This window comes from Peromyscus maniculatus, chromosome 4, assembly GCF_049852395.1.
Source record: "Peromyscus maniculatus bairdii isolate BWxNUB_F1_BW_parent chromosome 4, HU_Pman_BW_mat_3.1, whole genome shotgun sequence".
Taxonomy (NCBI): Eukaryota; Metazoa; Chordata; class Mammalia; order Rodentia; family Cricetidae; genus Peromyscus; species Peromyscus maniculatus.
The window spans coordinates 65,497,980-65,517,002 of NC_134855.1; the positions used below are offsets into that span (position 1 = coordinate 65,497,980).

At 35.7% G+C, this 19,023-nt stretch overlaps 1 protein-coding gene across 1 annotated transcript; it reads right to left on the reverse strand.

Moving 5' to 3' along the window:
* Positions 1-4,085: 4,085 nt before the first annotated feature.
* On the reverse strand, positions 4,086-14,641 carry LOC143272712 (olfactory receptor 4C15-like). The gene is made up of 3 exons (XM_076568685.1): positions 14,463-14,641; positions 9,278-9,429; positions 4,086-7,722 (listed from the first exon to the last, which is right to left on the reverse strand). The coding sequence occupies exon 3, from the start codon at positions 7,693-7,695 to the stop codon at positions 6,766-6,768; it is 930 nt and encodes a 309-aa protein (XP_076424800.1). The 5' UTR covers positions 7,696-7,722; positions 9,278-9,429; positions 14,463-14,641; the 3' UTR covers positions 4,086-6,765.
* Positions 14,642-19,023: the final 4,382 nt, after the last annotated feature.

Here is a 19,023-nt window from a genome sequence, read left to right on the forward strand (position 1 = left end):
CTGCAAAGTGACACACTTCCTCCAACAAGACCACACCTACTCCAAAAGGCCATATCTCCTATTAATGCTAATCCCTTTGGGTCCCATTTTCTTTCAAACTACCACTTTCCATTCCTTGGTTCCCAAGGGCTTGTGTTGTTTATTATGCAGCACAATATATTCATTAAATAGCACTGTTTGCCATGTGAGAAAAGCTATGAGGCATAACAAAACCAACTCTAAGAGTTTATTAAGGGAAGGGAACAGAAGGGGGTGCTTAGGCCTATTGAAAGATTATGCAGGAGGAGGGGGCAGGGATATGTGGGACCTGCTTTTTTGGATTCTGCCGCACATGTGCGTATGGGCTTACAGAGCTACACCATGCATGCACATACAATATGTGATCATGTAGTGCACAGATTACATAGGATATAAGGCCCTGAGATGATTAATTGTCTTGCAAGTACATGTGCGGTCATGGGGGAATGGCTAGGAATTTTATCATTCCAGACTCTTGGTTCAGGTAAAAAAGGATTGATAACAGGAATAGACGTGGAGGTCTGTATAGACAGGCAGTGATGAGGAAGTCATGTAGCTGGGCTTAGAACCAATGAGAAGGCAGAACAGTAAGGCAATAAAAATACAGGTCAGACAGGAAGAAACTCTCTCTGTGGAAGCTACTGAGTAGTGGTAAGCTAAGACTAGTCATGGCTATTCCCTCTGATCTCTTTGACTATTACCTTTGTATTTAGCTCTGTGTTTCTTATTTAATAAGACTATTTAGAAATTTATCTACACTTCTTCACAAATTTCCAATTTAGCTAGGTGCAATCTTACCCTAAGGTCACCACTCCCTTTATTCCATGTTCCTACTAGTATGGCCCATTAAGCAGCACTTAAAGTGTCCAACTGCTTTTCTAATCCACAGTCCCAGGGTTCATATTCCTTCACGGAAAAGCATGGTCAGGCCTATAGCAACAATACCTCACTCCTGATACCATTTTCTGTCTTTGTTAGGGTTTCTGTTGTTGTAAAGAGACACTATGACTATGGCAACTCTTATAAAGGAAAAATATTTAACTGGAGTGCCTTATATTTTCAAAGCTTTAGTCCATTCTCACTGTGGTGTGACATGGTAGTATTCAGGTAGATACAGTACTGGCAAAGTAGCTGAGTGTCCTACATCTTGACTTGTGGGCAACAGGAAGTGGTTCATGTCACTGGGCATGGCTTGAGCATACATGAGACATCAAAGCCCGCATCTACAGTGACACACTTCTTCCAACAAGACCAAACCTACTCCAACAAAGTCACACCTTCCATTAGTGCTACTTCCTTTGGGGGACATTTTCTTTCAAATCACCACAGTCAGTGTCTTAGCTGGGGTTTCCATTGTTATAATGAAACATCATAACCAATAAAGTAAGTTGGGAGGAAAGAGTTTATGTTGCTGGAGGGCTTCTCTCCAGGTTCCACCAAGCCCCGCAGTCCCACAATCCACGTATAAAATAATCACTCAGACGCTTATATTTTTATAAACTGTATGGCCGTGGCAGGCTTCTTGCTAACTGTTCTTATATCTTAAATTAACCCATTTCTATAAATCTATACCTTGTCACGTGGCTTACCAGCATCTTTATATGTTGTTTGTCTTGGCGGTGACTGCAGTGTCTCTCCTCCTTCTTCCAGTTTCCCCAATTCTCCTCTCTCCTTGTCCCACCTATACTTCCTGTCGGGTCACTGGCCATCAGTGTTTTATTTATATAGAGTGATATCCACAACAAGTTTAAAGAAAACGTGCACGTCTATAGCACAATTTATTACCAAATAAAGTTAGGACAAGAGACAAAAGTCAAATAAGGTAAGAACCTGAAGGTAGAAGCTGATTTAGAGGCCATGGAAGGGTGCTGCTTATTGGTTTGCTATTCCTGGCTTACTGATCCTGCTTGGTTATAGAACCCAGGATCACCACCCCAGGAATGGCACGAACAACAATGAGGTAGACCTTCCCCATCAATCACTATATAAGATAATGTTTTACAGGTATGCCTTCAGCCTGATATTATGGAGACAGTTTCTTAATTAAGATTCTCTCCTCTTGGATGACTTTTTCTAACTTCAAGCTGATCAAAAATTATCTAGCCAGTCAGGCTTGCTCCTTTCCCAACAAAATGCTCTATGGGATACAATTCACTCTACAAGAACAAGGTCTTAATTCCAAGCCCAGAAACTATATAAAGAATCCAGAAATAATGGTACACTTATCATCACAGAGCTATGGAAACAGAGACAGGCTAATTCCTAGGGCTCACTCACCAGCCAGGCTAACTAATTGGTGCTGTGGATATCATTCTTTATAAATAAAACACTGATGGCCAGTGTCAAGACAGAAAGTATAGGTGGGACAAGGAGAGAGGAGAATTGGGAAAACAGGAAGAAGGGGAGGGAGATACTGGAGCCACCGCCAGGACATGCAACATGTAAAGATGCCGGTAAGCCACTAGCCATGTGGCAAGGTATAGATTTATAAAAATGGGTTAATTTAAGATATAAGAATAGTTAGCAAGAATCCTGCCATGGCCATACAGTTTATAAGTAAAATAAGCGTCTGAGTGATTATTTTATATGTGGATTGTGGGACTGTGGGGCTTGGTGGAACCTGGAGAGAAGCCCTCCAGTAACAAATTGGAATGTTCCTCACAAATGAAACAATGGCTCAAGAAAACTAGAAAGATGATTCCTGAGATACAACACTGAATGTTACCTCTTCTCTTCATGAACACAAGCACACAGTGAATATGCACAGTCATAAATATTTGTGCTTATGTGTAGGCGTGCGGACACACACACACACACACACACACACACACACACTCACACCTTGAATTCCTTTCATAGATTTGATTTACTAATGTGTTTCAGATGGTTGAGTCCATACCTGGCATATACAAGGTGCTGGGTTATGTGCCAGTGCTTCAAGAACAAAGCACAATGCCGAATGACTTAATCTTGGCACTTTGTAGATGGATATCCAATTAAGGGTGTAGCTAACTAAAACACTCAAGGAGAACCTGAGCTTTTAAGACATACTCTTTCTCTTGCTCTCTGTGTGTGTGTTTGTGTGTGTGTGTGTGTGTGTTTGTGTGTGTGTATGTACATGTACATACATACATAAATATTTAATATATGTTGAATACATACACATATATAGTATATTGTAGAGATTTATGTGTTCCTCGATTTTTTTAATTTACACTTTAACATTGGAAATCATTTATTTAAATTTATTTTAATACTTATAGTAACAGCAATGAGCTAATTTAGTGTGAGTTCAAGAGATGTATTGTCCAAGAGCTAAAAATATGAGAATGGTTTTCACCATGTGTATGGAGACTCAGCTTAGGAAACAAAATGAAAACCTAAATCAGCAATTGTTATAGAAAGAATTTTGCCAAACCATGAACTAAGCAAGTAAGAATGAAAAGTACTGAGTAACCCTCCCTCATCATTTGTTTATCCCCAAGAAAAGTATTAGGAATTCCTCTCCTTGTGCATCATTGGCAGAGTCTACCCAGAGCTGAGTAGATAAAACTACAAGCAAGCACTTGTATTTAATTTGAATATTTGACAAGTATTTGAATTTGACATAAATCTGTATCCATTACTACATTCTGTCCTGAGTAAGGTTTTGTTGTTTTGTGTTTCAATGTGGATCCAAAGAATCATAAAACAATTGAACCAGGATTAGTTTTCTTCATTAGTACTCATAAATAAAGGGACTGATCAAGAGTAAAAATCATTTTTGGAGAGAAAAAGACATCAAGAATCAAACCCTGTTAGGAGGAAGAAAGATGATGGACCACAGAAATGTAGGGGGGAAGCCCCATTAAAGTCCCTGTGCTTCTGTTACCCATGTGGTCGTATGTAATACATAAGCATGTTTCAGATGATTGTTTACACCCTAATAATATTCCTCATGAAATCTTCCTTCCAAATATTGATGAAAACTTATGCCACATTCATTTTGAAGGAAAAAAATGTACTCTTTTACTTTGAACGGGCATGAAATATTAAGAAAAGAACAAATGGATTTTTCAGTATTTTTTGCATATTACATGTTTAATTGGCATTTCATTTTTATTGATATCACAAGAGAAATTCATTTTTTTCATAAAATACATTTATTTCAGAAACCACATGGCTGGCTGAGATTAATAAGACTCAACTAAGAGGTTGATATGTAATATGTGGTTCAACTTTTTGGGTTTTGGTTCTCTGGCTACATTGTTACTATAGGAACTGGGGAAATCGGGTCCCTCCATTTTCATATGTTGCTAGTATGGAGTTGCTTAAGTGTTCTCATTCTTGATACTTGAAAAAATTATCTTCCCCAATCAATTCCTGTACCAAATCAGTACAAAAGAGTATCTCACCTGTCAGTAGAGGAACACACACAATTGATTTAATCAAATTACATACCTCAATAAATTAAAGATGGTACTCATACTATGTAGCTTTTATTGATAATCCCACACTAAATCCAGGCATCCTATCACACAAAAACATCTACAACTGAGGTTCTTTGAGGTCTTTCCTATGTTCCTGTCTTGAGCCCTGGTTATTTCCAGGAGTCACTGTAATCTATAAAATGTTTTTGATTGTGCTTAGTGTAGAGTGAATATCAAATAACTAGATACATAAATTCCCTTTCGATTGTTCTAAAATTACTACAACATAAGGAAGCACAAATTTCAAATCTCATTACTATACATTTGAAAATAATGGGTTGCCAGCTAAGAACTGATACTTAAAATAAAATGAACACATCATTTCTGACCCTTTAATATTTTTTGCAAGTGACAGACATGACTTGTTCTGTACAAAGGAAAACCCAGAATGTTTTTTATTAAAATCATTTTGGCTTCTTTATTGATATGGTGATGCTAAGCATCTTGAAGACGCTGCCTGACAAACCACCAGGGATTGGATGGCTTGGACTGACCCTTCACTGCCCATGGTGGAATTTGCCACTCAACTCTTGCCTGTGTCTTTTATAGGTTTAATGTTTGAATTCCTTGTTTTTAGGGTTTAATGTTTGAATTACTTGTTGTTAAGGTTTAGTGTTTGCATTCCTTGTTGTTAAGGGCCCTACACTGAAGGCTAGAACTGGGATAATGTAACAATTCCTATAGAAGCTGATATTAATAAGAATAAACTCATGGTAGTTCCCTAGGAGAATCAGCTATGCAAAAAAAATAGTCTTCTACAGAACCTTTTATTTAAGTAGTATTAGTAAGCATGAGGCATAGGATCTGAAAAAAAAATTATTAAAGAAGAAACTCTTAGGAAATTCCAGAAGTTGCCAAACTATAACTGAATCATTAGATTTTCATGTTCTGCCTCAGAAACACAGAACTAACATGTACAGAAAAAGCTTTTGATTATAAAACTGACAAGCCTTGGTACCCTCCTGAAGGCAAAGTAAGCAGTTTTAGGAATCTTATGTTCTCGTACTTTTTTCAGGGTTGTAATACAGATAGGAACTATATTAAACAAGAGTTTATGACAAAGACACAAAGAGAAACATTCTGGCTAAGTGAACTGCCTGGCTTCCTGAGAGACTTGTTGGATCAGGACTTTGCTGATATTGTAGAAAGAATAAAGGGCAGAGCACAGCACTTCAAAAGTCAAAAGAAAGTATGGTGGTCTCATGTCATAAATGAAAGAAAATAAGAAAAGGAAAGGAAAAAATTAAACAAGGAACTGAGGGATTAGGTTTCCATAGAAAGATCAGATATTCATTATAGTAGATTGATAGAAAATTACAGGAGAAGTTTAATATAACAGGTAGTAGAAAATAACTTCTGTTAACTTAGTCAAACTTTAATAGAGATAGTCTGTCTAGTGTTCTGTAACTGCAAGGCTTTACGGCATTGATTTTAAGGAAAAAGTCATTGAGTTTAAAAAGAAATGATTTTAGGTCAAGATCATGATGGAGAAACTCATAGAGACAGCTGGCCCAAGCAAGTTGAAGCTCACTGACTCTGGAATGACAGCTGGGAAATTTGCATGGGACTGAACTAGGTCCTCTGAATGTGTGTGACAGTTGTATAGCTTGGACAGTTTGTGGGGCCCCTAGAGGTGGGGCCAAAATTAATCCTTAGTACATTCATTGGCTTTTTGGAGCCTATTCCCTATGGAGGCATACCTTGTTTAAACTTAATGGAGAGGAGAGGGGCTTGGCCCTGCCTCAACTTGATATGACAGATTTTGTTGACTCACCATGGGAGACCTTACTCTCTCTGAGGAATGGAGTGGAGGTGGGTAGGGAAAGTGGGAGGCAAATGGGAGGAGGGTGGAAGAGGGAACTGTGGTTGGTATGTAAAAAAGCTTTTAAATTAAAAAAAGAGAAAATGATTTTATCATAATGTTTTATGAACTAAAATATACTTTAGTTCCCCCTGAAATTTGCTGTTTGTTCATTTGCTTCTTTTACTTTGATATGCTTACCGAATCAAAGAAGACTTTAGGAAAAGGATGTACCATTAGAAGGTCTTGTAATCAATGATTAAAATCTATGAGGAAATTTCACATATAAATAAAACGTGTAAGAGAGGTAGATTGTCAGAGTAGGTCAAGTCATGCCGAGTTGTGCTTTCTCTCTCTCATAAAACAAAACTGAAAGGTATCCTGTGTCTTATTTCTCCATCTCCAATCTTGCATCCTCCAGCTTTAGACCCTGCCCTCATCTGGAGCTCAACTCCAGCACTGATTATGTTCTGTCTCTCACTTTCCATCAGATACCAGTCTTTTCCACATTTTCTTCATGGCACTTTTCATGTCTTTATTCCTAAAAGTATAAATCACAGGATTGAGCAAGGGAGTTAGGATAGTATAAAATATTGCCACCATTTTGTCAAAATAGAATGCAGATGGAGGCCGTGCATATATAAATATGCATGGAACAAAGAACAAAACCACAACTGCAATGTGGGATCCACAGGTGGAAAGAGCTTTCCGTCGTCCTTCAGAACTATGGGCTCTCAGAGAGAACAAGATGACACCATAGGATACTAGCAAAATAGAGAAGATTATTATGCAGATAGACCCACTGTTGGCAACCACCAAAAAGCCAAAGATATGTGTGTCAGTGCAGGCAAGTTCTAGTAATGGGAACAAGTCACACATGAAATGATCAATGATATTGGGTCCACAGAAGGGTAACTGCAAAGTGAAGATAATTTGTATGATAGAATGCAAGAACCCCCCTGTCCATGCTATCCCCATCAGTGTCCCACAGAGCTTCCAGTTCATGATGGAAGAGTAGTGTAGGGGCTTACAAATGGCTACATAACGGTCATAGGCCATGGCTGTCAAGACAATCACTTCTACTGCTGCAAGAAAGTGTTCAGCAAAGAGCTGCATCATGCATCCTTCAAAGGAGATGGTTTTCTTCTCATAGAGGGAGTCCACAACCATTTTTGGTGTGATGACAGAAGAGAAGCATGCATCCAGTAGTGACAAGAATGCCAAGAAGAAGTACATGGGGCAGTCTATCAGTGCTGGGTTACAGACAATGGTCACCACAATTATCATGTTGCCACCAACAGTTGCAATGTAGACAAACAAAAATACAATAAAAACTATTTTCTGGACTTTAGGGTTCTGCGAAAGTCCAAGGAATATAAACTCTGTTACAAAACTCTGGTTTTGCATAATTTCACGGAGAATCTAGAAGTGCATCTGCAAATATTAGGAAAAATTGCCTCAATTAAGTGTATATTATCATCAAAATTTGGGATAATAGTAAATAATTTTTTTCCTGGAATTGACAATAGAAAAACCAAGTGCATTGCCCAACACATGTACATACAATCAACACTAAATTGAACAGGTTTTATATATATTTGTGCATATAATAGATAGATGGATGATAGGTCGATAGATGATAGATAGACAGATAGATAGATAGACAGATAGACGATAGGCATATATATGTATATATTTACATGTATATTAATAATAAGTAAGGAAAAGACCATAAATCTCAAGGGAAGATTACAGTAAGAGTCTGAAAGGGAAGGAGAAAAGTAAGAGTAGATTATACAGACAAGGTATACATGTATGAATTTGTTTTTAACAAAAGAAAAAAGTCATTTCCTGAACACAGTATTCAAAGATCATGTAGAATTAAAGTGCTGGCTATTTTCATTCTGCAAAGCATTCACATGCAGTTTGTCCTTGAAATGATGACATTTGTGATTCTCTAATAGCTTCCTGAAGTAGAGTATCAAAAAAGCATAACGAGATATTTACATGTTATACCCATAGAGAAAAGACTATGTATTAATCATGTCTGATATCTATTTGGAATGAGGCAGAGATGAGTATTCTGTCATGTCTGATCAGAACTTTCATCTACCAACAGAAAAATGGGCAAAATATAGTGTAGAATGCAATTAGAAATCCTCAACACATTTTAAATTATCTTGAACATCCTGAGTATAATTAGAATCTCAAATGAACTATTTTTTTCTTAAAAAGGATATAGACCTACCAGAAATTTTTGTCACTAATTATAATGTGCATGTTCAAAGTGAAGAGATTTTTCTTTTAAATCATTATTTTAAACTGTGCCCAGAATGTGATATAATAATGCCTTTTGTCATGATAAATGAGATACCACAAGTTAAGTAACTGCTTAGAACTTAGCTAACAAGAAGTGGTAGGTTTATTAATACTATTTTTGTGGTGAAAATTTTAGTAGAAGGTGTTAAATTCAAACTCACAAAGGATGCTTATTCTGGTATTTTAGTACAGACTTTATAGTTCTAAAGTGCAAAATCTCTCCTTGGGATAAACAGAGAAGAAAGGGAATTTATATTTTCAGACAGGAATTGCAGAGTAGTGGTGGTCTTTATACACTCTACTTCCAGGTATAAAAACTAAAATATCTTATTACTTTGTATATGTGTGATTGACACAATTAATCAACCTAACAGAGAAAATGATGAAGAAAAGTCAATGTTTCAATCATCTACATATAGAAATTGGTGACAGACACATAAGTAAGGAGGAGAAATTGTAAGTTGAAGAGTCTTGAAAATTTATAATTGCCAATTATTTAGTCAATGTTAGCCTTGTTTATGCAAACAAAGTTTTTCAAGATATATGATATGAAATTTAAAAGACAATGTAGCAGAGATATTTATAAAGAGCTTACCTCCTCGACTGCAAAATTTAAGAAAAACATAAAATGTGAACATGTGAAAACAGGACTCACATTAAATGTCCTTACCAATTCCAGTTATAAATCATCTCTAAAGTCAGCTGCCTTATTCTCAGATAGCTTTCCCATGAGATCACCAGATAAATATTCCAGCTCTTAAATTCATTTTCCACAGGCAGATACTGCTGCAACTGTATCTGAGTCCTCTCTTGTATAGACAACTGAAATATATTAGTAAAACACATTTTTATGCCCACACATTTTCATATACACATATACATACATACATATATATGTACATACATATGTTTATGTATGCATTTGTTAAAATGTCTGAATAGAGTAATACATATTTATTACTAAATTTATATATACGTCTATATACATATATACATACAGAGAGAGAGATAGAGAGAGAGAGAGAGAGAGAGAGAGAGAGAGAAAGAGAGAGAGGAAGAAAGATAAGCTGATTTCAAGGGATGGCAGAGTCAGTGAACCCATTATTGCATGTTTATAGAACTACAGTACTCAGCAATGTACTTTTGACTTAAAGTAACAATTCCCATGTGTTCTCAACCCAAATCTTCACCAGTATCTGTAACACAAGCTCCAAAACAAACTCTAGAGTGTCATTAGATCAGATAATATTCATTTATGATAGTGTAAAAACATCAATATATAAATTATATATTATATTAATATATAAATTAGCAGTGGCCAGTTTAACTTCAGACCAAAGATCAGAAAAAAATAACCTTATAGCAAGTAAAAAGATCACAAGGCATTATTCATGTTAATGCCACAATAAAACTCATTATTATTTACAATGAACATATACACAGATACACAAACAAAAAACAAAACTAAACAACAAAAACAACAAACCAACTTTAGACTCTAAATTCTAACTCCTCTGTTTGTTATGTATCACATTACTTCAAGGCCTAGAAATTTGACAGGCCTCAGATTTCAGATCTGCAAATGGACATAATCATTAGAGCCACCACTAGTTGTCATGTGAGGATCACATAGATACCAACAGAGTCAGACGCTCCAGGAGAAGTGCCTGTGAATGCTTAGTCCTAGCTGTTGCATATAGACACACAGAAAACACATTTTTAATTCTGCTTCTTGTTTTTGTAAACACACGTTTTCTGTTCTAGCTGCCTGTTCCCAAATACCCGGCAACTGCTTCCCAAATTACGATACAGAGGCTTATATTAATTATAAATGCTCAGCCAATAGCTGAGGCTTATTACTAACTAGTTATTACACTTAAATTAACAAACAGTTCTTATCTATATTTAGCCACGTGGCTTGGTACCTTTTTCAGTACGGCAGTTTCATCTTGCTTCTCTGCGTTTGCCAGCAACTCTCTCCTTCGACTCTGCCCTTCCTCTTCCCAGAATTCTACCTGTCTGGCTCTCACACTCAGTCTCTTCCTGTCCAGCTATTGACCAATCCATTTTATTATTAACAATGAACATAATCCACAGCAAAGCCTGATGTGTGCTTTCCTTCATATTTATAAAAAAATTAAAATATTTTTGTCTCATAATTACAGTGAGAGCTGGCATTTTTAAATACAAACATTTTATTTCTTGAGTAATTATCAAGTTCAGTGCTGTAGCCCACAGACCACCACATCTATTCCTATTTAACATAGCCTTATTTTGCAAAAGAAAGACAAATTGGGTAGGAAGCTAAAAGGAAATCAAATCTCAATATTAATCTAGAACAATGTAAATATTACCTTTCATTAATGCTTATCTCTTTTATCCTAAGAGCAAAAAAATATTAATATAGCTATAGGTGAGCTCCAGTTTAAGTGAGAAATCCTGTTTCAAACACATATTTAAGTGAGCATCAATTATGACAAACACCTGACATCAACCAATGCCTTTACACATAGGCATACTTGCATACATACAAGAACATTCACACAAGAACACATAACTCAAACGTGCACGCACACACACACACACACACACACACACACACAAACAGCACACATGAGAAAGAGAGAGGAAGACAGAGAAGACAATAGTCAGGGAATAGTTGCGGAAACAATGGGGATCAGCAGGGGTTAGAGGGAAGTAGGAGAGGGTGATGTGAATATTATCATGTGTAATGCATTGTGTATAAGCAGTTATATGTATATATAAGTTACTATCACATAAATTGATGAAAACAGTGTTAAATTGAACTATTAAGTGGGAAGTATGAGTAAAAGACATAATAGTGGAACTTCAGTTAAATACAAAATATTATATTTAGTTGGGAGAAATATATTTTTATCTCATAATCATTACAAACGCATCATAGTGATTTATGATGGCACTATCAACTGGAGTGAAGTGGAATTCTGTTGGAATGTTATCATACTCATGTTCCTCAAAATTAATAAAAATAAAACAGTGAAGAGAAAAATGTCCTCATTTCCTATTATCAAAAAGATAGTAATAATTAATGAAACTGAAAGGAAGCACAGAGGGGTGGGTATGCAGGAGGCTTAGGAGTGATGAAATATGGGGTGAAATGATACAATTATATTATAATATTCCAAAATATATATTTTAAAGATAGCAAAATAATGATGTGGCCTAACATCCAGGTATTATTGAACAAATTATTCCCCCCAAAACTCATTGGTTCTCAAGAGGTTATGGACATAATTCTTCATATTAACATTCCAAAAGGTGTAAATCCAAAAGAAGATGTGAATGCCTGCACACGCAAATTGATAGAAAATTTTAATCAATCCTAAAATGTCTTCATAAAAATCACACTTTAAGTATTATACTAAGAATAAAATATGTGTTCATCCAAATGTATTGATGAATAATTTCAAGATCCTAAAAACCTTTGTATCTTTTATATTAGTAACCTGAGTTGTAAAATTTTATTCTACAGTTAAAATGAGATGGGGAAATTCCGTATCATGATATGCTGTGTCACAAATATATTGAAAAATGAAAATGTCTTAAGCATTCAATAACAGTGATATCTAATTAAATAAGAATTTTATTAAATTACAATTCACTCATATAAGTAAAATATCCATAGTATGAAGATGGAATAATTAAACACTAGCAGTACATGTGACAAGGTAGAAAAAAACTAATACAGATATTTTACACTTAGTTTATAACCTAGAAGGGAGTATATAATAAGAGTGGAGACTATTTATTTTCAGCATTTGTCATCTTACTGGTGACATAACATTTTGAGTATAAAATTCAGTTTTAAAATCCATATAAATCAACTTTCCTTGTCTTAAAAAGTTGTGTGGGCAGAGGATCAGGGAGGATCTGGAACAAATTGGGAGAAATAGTATGATCAAACTATATTGGATGAAAAACTCTTGAATAAAAACTGTAAATGAACAATCTATTTTTTTAAGTTCAGAAAAAGTATGTGAGGTTTGCAGATCCTTGATTAGCAGACATGGAAGTCAGGCTAGTACCACACAACTTATTTCATTAACATTTTAAAACTGTTACAAACAGCCATACCATGGACCCAAACCCCAACCATGATGTGTTCTTTGATAAAGATTTCAAATACACATTCTCATACATGGAACAACTTATTCTGTCCATGTCTCCAGAAATATTCCATAATTTTTTTTGCTTAAGAACCTCAATATTATGTAAAATAAATGAAAAAATTACAAAAAAAACCCCCACAATCTTGAATGTACTACAGCAGTACCTGGCCATGCTCAGGGACCCCTTCACAAAAGGAAATGTGGCCACTGAGCTATCTCCTGGAGCGGTGACCTCTGGAATCATGCTTCCCTGTGCCCCACTATTCACATTAGGCACTATTTCCTTCTCATTAATTTTAACAAAAAATCTATTTGTAGCAACATTTGTTATTCTCCAAATAACAGAATATCTTTATAAATGAAGAATTGTATGTAACATTCAAGTTTATCAGAAGGATGAGTAGCACTTTCTCAGATAAACACTGTCTAAAATATATAGTTCAAACAAATAAATATTGATTTTACAAAGAAAAAGAATAACTGAATATCTTGTTTGAAGTGGCTTTTATGTTAAATCCATTAAACCTACCCTATTTTGATCTAAGACTATCACTGAAAATTACTATTTCCTACGAATGCAGGTAGCAGACACTTTTGGGGACTATCGTGCTCCCTTCAATTACTGTCATTCACTCTTCTCGCTGTTGCACTTTAGATTCCCCTAAATGTCGCAGCTTTAGTGCTTTATTATTTATGAAATGTAGGGGAAGGTACCGTTCTCTGTCTCCTTTATCTCTCTCCTAACAGGTAGCTGAACTTTCTATTTTTCTGCTCTTAATAATTTATATTTTTTTAGAAGGAGAGCATGTGATGTCTAAAGCACTGACCTAGTTCAGAATATCAACCACTTCACATGTCCCCGAGCGGTCCCGGGATACGGACCTGATAATAACTACAGAACCAACACACTGAGGGAAAATTAAGTAGATGTAGTTAACAAAAAAGTTTGAGTTACTCTGATATATAATGTTTTTCCCTGTGCTGTACATTAACATGTGATTGTAGAAAGAATATACTTTATCTTCTCTCACAATGACTGTACAGGGTGGAGCATCACGTCAATCTCTGATACTGTGTCAGGGTACTTTATATAGTCTCAAACCATACTCTGTGCATTAAAAGGAAGCAAAATGATGAGAAAATTTGTATACTAGACCAACATAACTGTGATTGCTAAAACCAAAGTCCTATTTAGAGATAGAGTAGCAAATGTCCATTTAATCAATTTTTAGTTTTTCTGGTTGCAAGTTTATTTTTGTGACAGATAGAGAGGTTTTAGGATATGTGTTCAGAAGTAAGAAAGGAAAGAAGGAAATATATAAGAAAGGAAAGAAGGAATGGAGGACTGAGAAAGGAATAGGAGGAAAGGAAGGAGGAAGAACAGAATGAAGGAAGGGATGGGAAGGAATTAATGAAGGAGTTTTTATTCTAACAGCTGTTAGATATTTGACATTTACAAAACGCTGTTCTCTGGGCTCCACAGGTTTATTTTAGTCTTGTATATGTCCTTTGTGCTTTGCCATGCAATCCATACTAAAGACGAAGTGTCTAAACACTAATTTCTGTAACTCTCTCAAGAACAGTTACAAAGTCAAAGGCCCATGACTACATTAAACACAGCAGCCTGCCCACATATCCAAACATTAAATCATTTTTTCATAGCTTAAAAGCATCTCTAAAAATGCAAAAAGAAAAGTATCTTACATTCCAACTCTGTGAAAATCTGAGGATAGTCTTCTCTTCTCTGTGGAGAAGTCCTTTTGGTGATGACCAGAACACTATATTTGGATCCTCCTCTTCTTTCTCCCCTTAGGAGAGAGAAGAAGGGCAGCTGTGGCATGCAGGTAGGGATGTTACTGTCCTATTCTAGTGCTGTACCCAGCATCATCTTAGTTAAGGGAAAACGAAAGAGCTAAATTTTCCTCCTTGATGCCAGCTGGAGTTTAAGGAAGTTTCCCTCAGAGGTCATGAACCTGTGAGATTCATTCTTAATTCCCCAGGGTTCAGAAGAGCTGGCAGCACTGGCTTCCAGACACACTTTAGTCTGCCTTTTACATGTTTGGGTGTTTATAATTATTTTGTATGCCACAGCCAAACTAGAGCTTAGTTTTTATTTTGTTTTAAATATTTTCTTGAGTTTGTATTTGATAATTCTTTAAAATCTCATAAAGTTCAAGAATATAACACTTTTCATAAGGATGGAATAGAGGGTCTGAAAAATCATATACATTCATACTTCCACATGTTAATCCATAATTGAAGGAATCCAAGACAGGAACTCAAACAGGGCAGGAACCTGGAGGCAGGATCTGATGCAGAGGCCACAGGGGGATGCTGCTTACATGATTTGCTCAGCCTGTTTTCTTTTTTTTTCTTCTTTTTTATTTATTTTTCTATTATCAGCTTCATACAGTACAAATTCTTATCCTAATAGTGAAATATTATATTGAGGTTTGCCCAGTAATTGAGTAAAACCAAAACTTATTATAAGCCACAATCATCTAGGGTCCCCCCTGCTATATAGCCTCCCTGGTTCTGTGTGTTGCAGTTTGATTGTTCTTTGCTTTTTATCTAGTACCCACTTATGAGGGAGTACATACTATGTTTGTTCTTCTGGGTTTGGGTTACCTTACTCAGGATGATATTTTCAAAATTCCATCCATTTGCCTGCAAACTTCATACTGTCATTGTTTTTCTCTACCGAGTAGTACTCCATTGTGTATATGTACCACATTTTCTAAATCCATTCTTCAGTTGACAGGCATCTAGGCTGTTTCCAGGTTCTGGCTATTACAAATAGTGCTGCTATGAACATAGTTGAGCATGTATTTTTGTGGTATGATTGAACATTCCTTGGTTATATATCCAAGAGTGGTATGGCTGGGTCTTGAGGTAGATCGATTCCCAATTTTCTGAGAAACCACCATACTGATTTCCACAGTAGTTGTACAAGTTTGAATTCCCACCAACAGTGGAGAAGTGGTTCCTTGCTCTGCATCATCTCTAACATAGACTGTCATTAGTGTTTTTGATCATAGCTATTCTGGCAGGTGTAAGGTAGCATCATTTTGATTTGCATTTCTCTGATGATTATGGATGTTGAACATTTGTTTAAATGTCTTTCAGCCATTTATAATTCTTCTTTTGAGAATTCTCTAGTTAGCTCTGTAGCCCATTTTTTAATTAGATTGGTCAGTATTTTGATGTCTAGTTTCTTGAGTTCTTTATATACTTTGGATATCAGTCCTCTATCAGATGTGGGGTTGGTGAAGGTCTTTTCCCATTCTGTAGGCTGTCTTTTTGTCTTATTGGCCATGTCTTTTGCCCTACAAAAGCTTCTCAGTTTCAAGAGGTTCCATTTATTAATTGTTGTGCTCAGTGTCTGTGCTGCTGGAATTATATTTAGGAAGTTATATCCGGTGCCAATAAGTTCAAGAGTACTTCCTACTTTCTCTTCTATTAAGTTTAGTGTAACTGGATTTATGTTGAGGTCTTTGATCCACTCCGACTTGAGATGATAGATGATAGATAGACAGATAGATAGATAGATAGATGATAGATAGATAAGTAGGTAGATAGATAGATAGATAGATAGATAGATAGATAGATAGATGATAGATGATAGGCAGATGAAAGATAGATAGGTTAATAGATGATAGATAGGTAATATATTTTCAAAGCTACACAAAAAGAAATGGATAGTTGAGGAAAATATTGAGAGTAGCCCCCTACAACCATTGAGAAATAAACCAGATCAAACTATTTGTGTCTTTATGCAGTTTTATGAATTGCAACTTACACAGTTTTATATCTATTTAATTATCACTGAAATAATTGTATATTTTAAGTGATTTGTGGGAAAATTCATAAGTAATAGTACTCAAAAGAACCTTTACATTATATTCTTTAAATGGAATTTTGGTTGTGTGTCTTGACATAGAAGAATCACCTGATTTGGTCTCACTATGAGTAGAACTGATATTTGTCAGACTATCTCATCACAGTCAGATGCTAAAACTTTCTGAATCCCTGAATCTCAGTTCAAACTACTTTTATTATCTTATATTTTACTTTTTGCCCCACTTTATTTAATCCTCTACTAATTGTGTCTATTGAAAAAATAACAGTGAAATAAAATATAAACAATATTGTAAAATGAGTTAAAACCTCTAAGAATTATTTTAAGTTGGTATAAAATTTGGAATGATATATTAAGATCAAATAATTTTTAATGAGATAAGAGATGTCACAGCAAAAGAAATACAAGAAATATGGGGGATGAAATTAGAGATGAAAATTAGTTTTTTTCCAATGTATCTAGTATTGCTGCTTGGAGGGCCAGCCTCCAGCATCAGCAGGGCTCAAAGGAAATCCACAGAATCAGTGCTAATATGACTTTATGATCTGAGGAGATTAAGGAAAAAGACACACACTCTCTTGATGATTTTCTTCAGACCTTTATTCTTCTTTTGAATTATCTTTATTTTTTATTTCCCTGCTGATTTCCTTTTCTCATTCTTGATATTTTCCTTCTAACACTATCTTTATTGTTGATGGTTTCCTTAGTCTATCTTTGTTCTTCTGTATTGTCCCATTCTTGATGTTTTCCTTCTCTTCCTTCTACCTCCCTCATTCTTGATGTTTTCCTTTTCCCTTTTCCCTTCTATCTTTGTTCTTCCTTATTGTCCTATTTTGATGTTTTCCTTCTCCTCCTTCTAACTCTCTTATTCTCAATGTTTTCCTTCTAACTTATTTTATCTCTATACTTTACTTTGAAGAATATATATGCCAACAAAATCTTTCAGACAATATAAAAATTACAGTATGGTTACATTCTGCTTTTCAAGTGAATGATTACAATGAACACAAGTTAAAAAACATATTTTCCATATCCCTTACATGATAAAATATTTTACATATTACAGCTAAAAAAATTATCTCAAGAATCCACATACACTCATACCAAAGCAACTTGTTATAGATTAAGAGAGTGTAATCAAGCAAGACATTCTTTTCTTCACAGGCTGCATTTTGCAGTTACAAAGAAAGGACCAATCACTTTATTATTTATCTTGAAAGGTAATCTTATAAGGAATCTTGAAGGAATCACAAATTTAAACTTTTATATATCAAAAAGCATCAGTAAGCTCTATTTTTAATCTCTATGGTTCATACCCATTCATCAATAGTATCTTTTTATCAGTAGATTGAGGGCAAAAAAAATTAATCATCATCTTTGATCACCAACCAATCTTAGCAAGGAAAGTACATCAACTAGTAATAATTGGACTGCTTTGTATTTGTTGCCTGACCTTAATGTGTTCCTCATTCAACTGTGTGTGGTGGTATTCTAATTGTACTGAAATGTGATTTTGATTGTATGTTAATAAATAAAGTTGCCTGGGTGTCAGAGCTATTAGAGCCATAGACAGAGTGTGGCGGTGGTGGCACAAGCCTTTAATCCCATGGATCTCTGTGTGTTCAGGGATACAGCCAGCATTGGAGACATATGCCTTTAAGACCTAGGGGGCTGTACATTCAGACAGTGACGAGGCAGTCACGTGTTTGGGTTTACAACCAATGAGAAGGCAGAACAAAATACTATAAAAAAAAAAAACCAAACAAACAAACAAAAAAATGAACAGACAGGATATAGCTCTCTTTTCAGGAAGCTGGGACCGCAAGAGGCAGGGTGAGATTTTAGCTCTGAGCTCTGGCCTCTCGGCTTTCTCTTTTACATTGTTTCTGTGTTTCTTATTTAATAAGATGGTTGGTTACATCTACAACTGGCGCCCAACATGACAAAAATCCATTAAAAACCACTTGGCTTGGCAACAGGTCTGCTTTCCCACAAGGGCGGCAGGCCAAGCTATTGGCTTCCTAGTCCGAGCAGTGGCTTCTTAGCCCGGGCCTAGGTCTGTGAGCAGCTTGCTTAAAGCTGGTGCTACAAACAACTCAGACCTGCCCTGCCGAACAGGGCCCTGCCTGTAAAGCCAACGCATGTGGTCATAGCTTAAGGAAGCCAGACACAAGCCTTGACTCGGCACAAGAGGGAACACGTGGCTGGATTTAAGCTTTAGCCGGCTACGCTTTCTTGTGTGTTTTCTCTCTCTCTCTTTCCTCTCTCTCTCTCTCTCTCTCTGGATTTACACCTTGGACACTAGGTGGCTGTTTTGAAAATCCCCTTGGATTTATACTGTTCTACGCAGATTTGGTAAGTCACAACATATCAGATATTTTATTTTATTTTTTTATTTTTTTTTTT

Coding starts and splice junctions, on each gene's coding strand:
- LOC143272712 (XM_076568685.1), bottom strand. CDS start 7,695: ATGCAAAACCAGAGTTTTGTAACAGAGTTTATATTCCTTGGACTTTCG.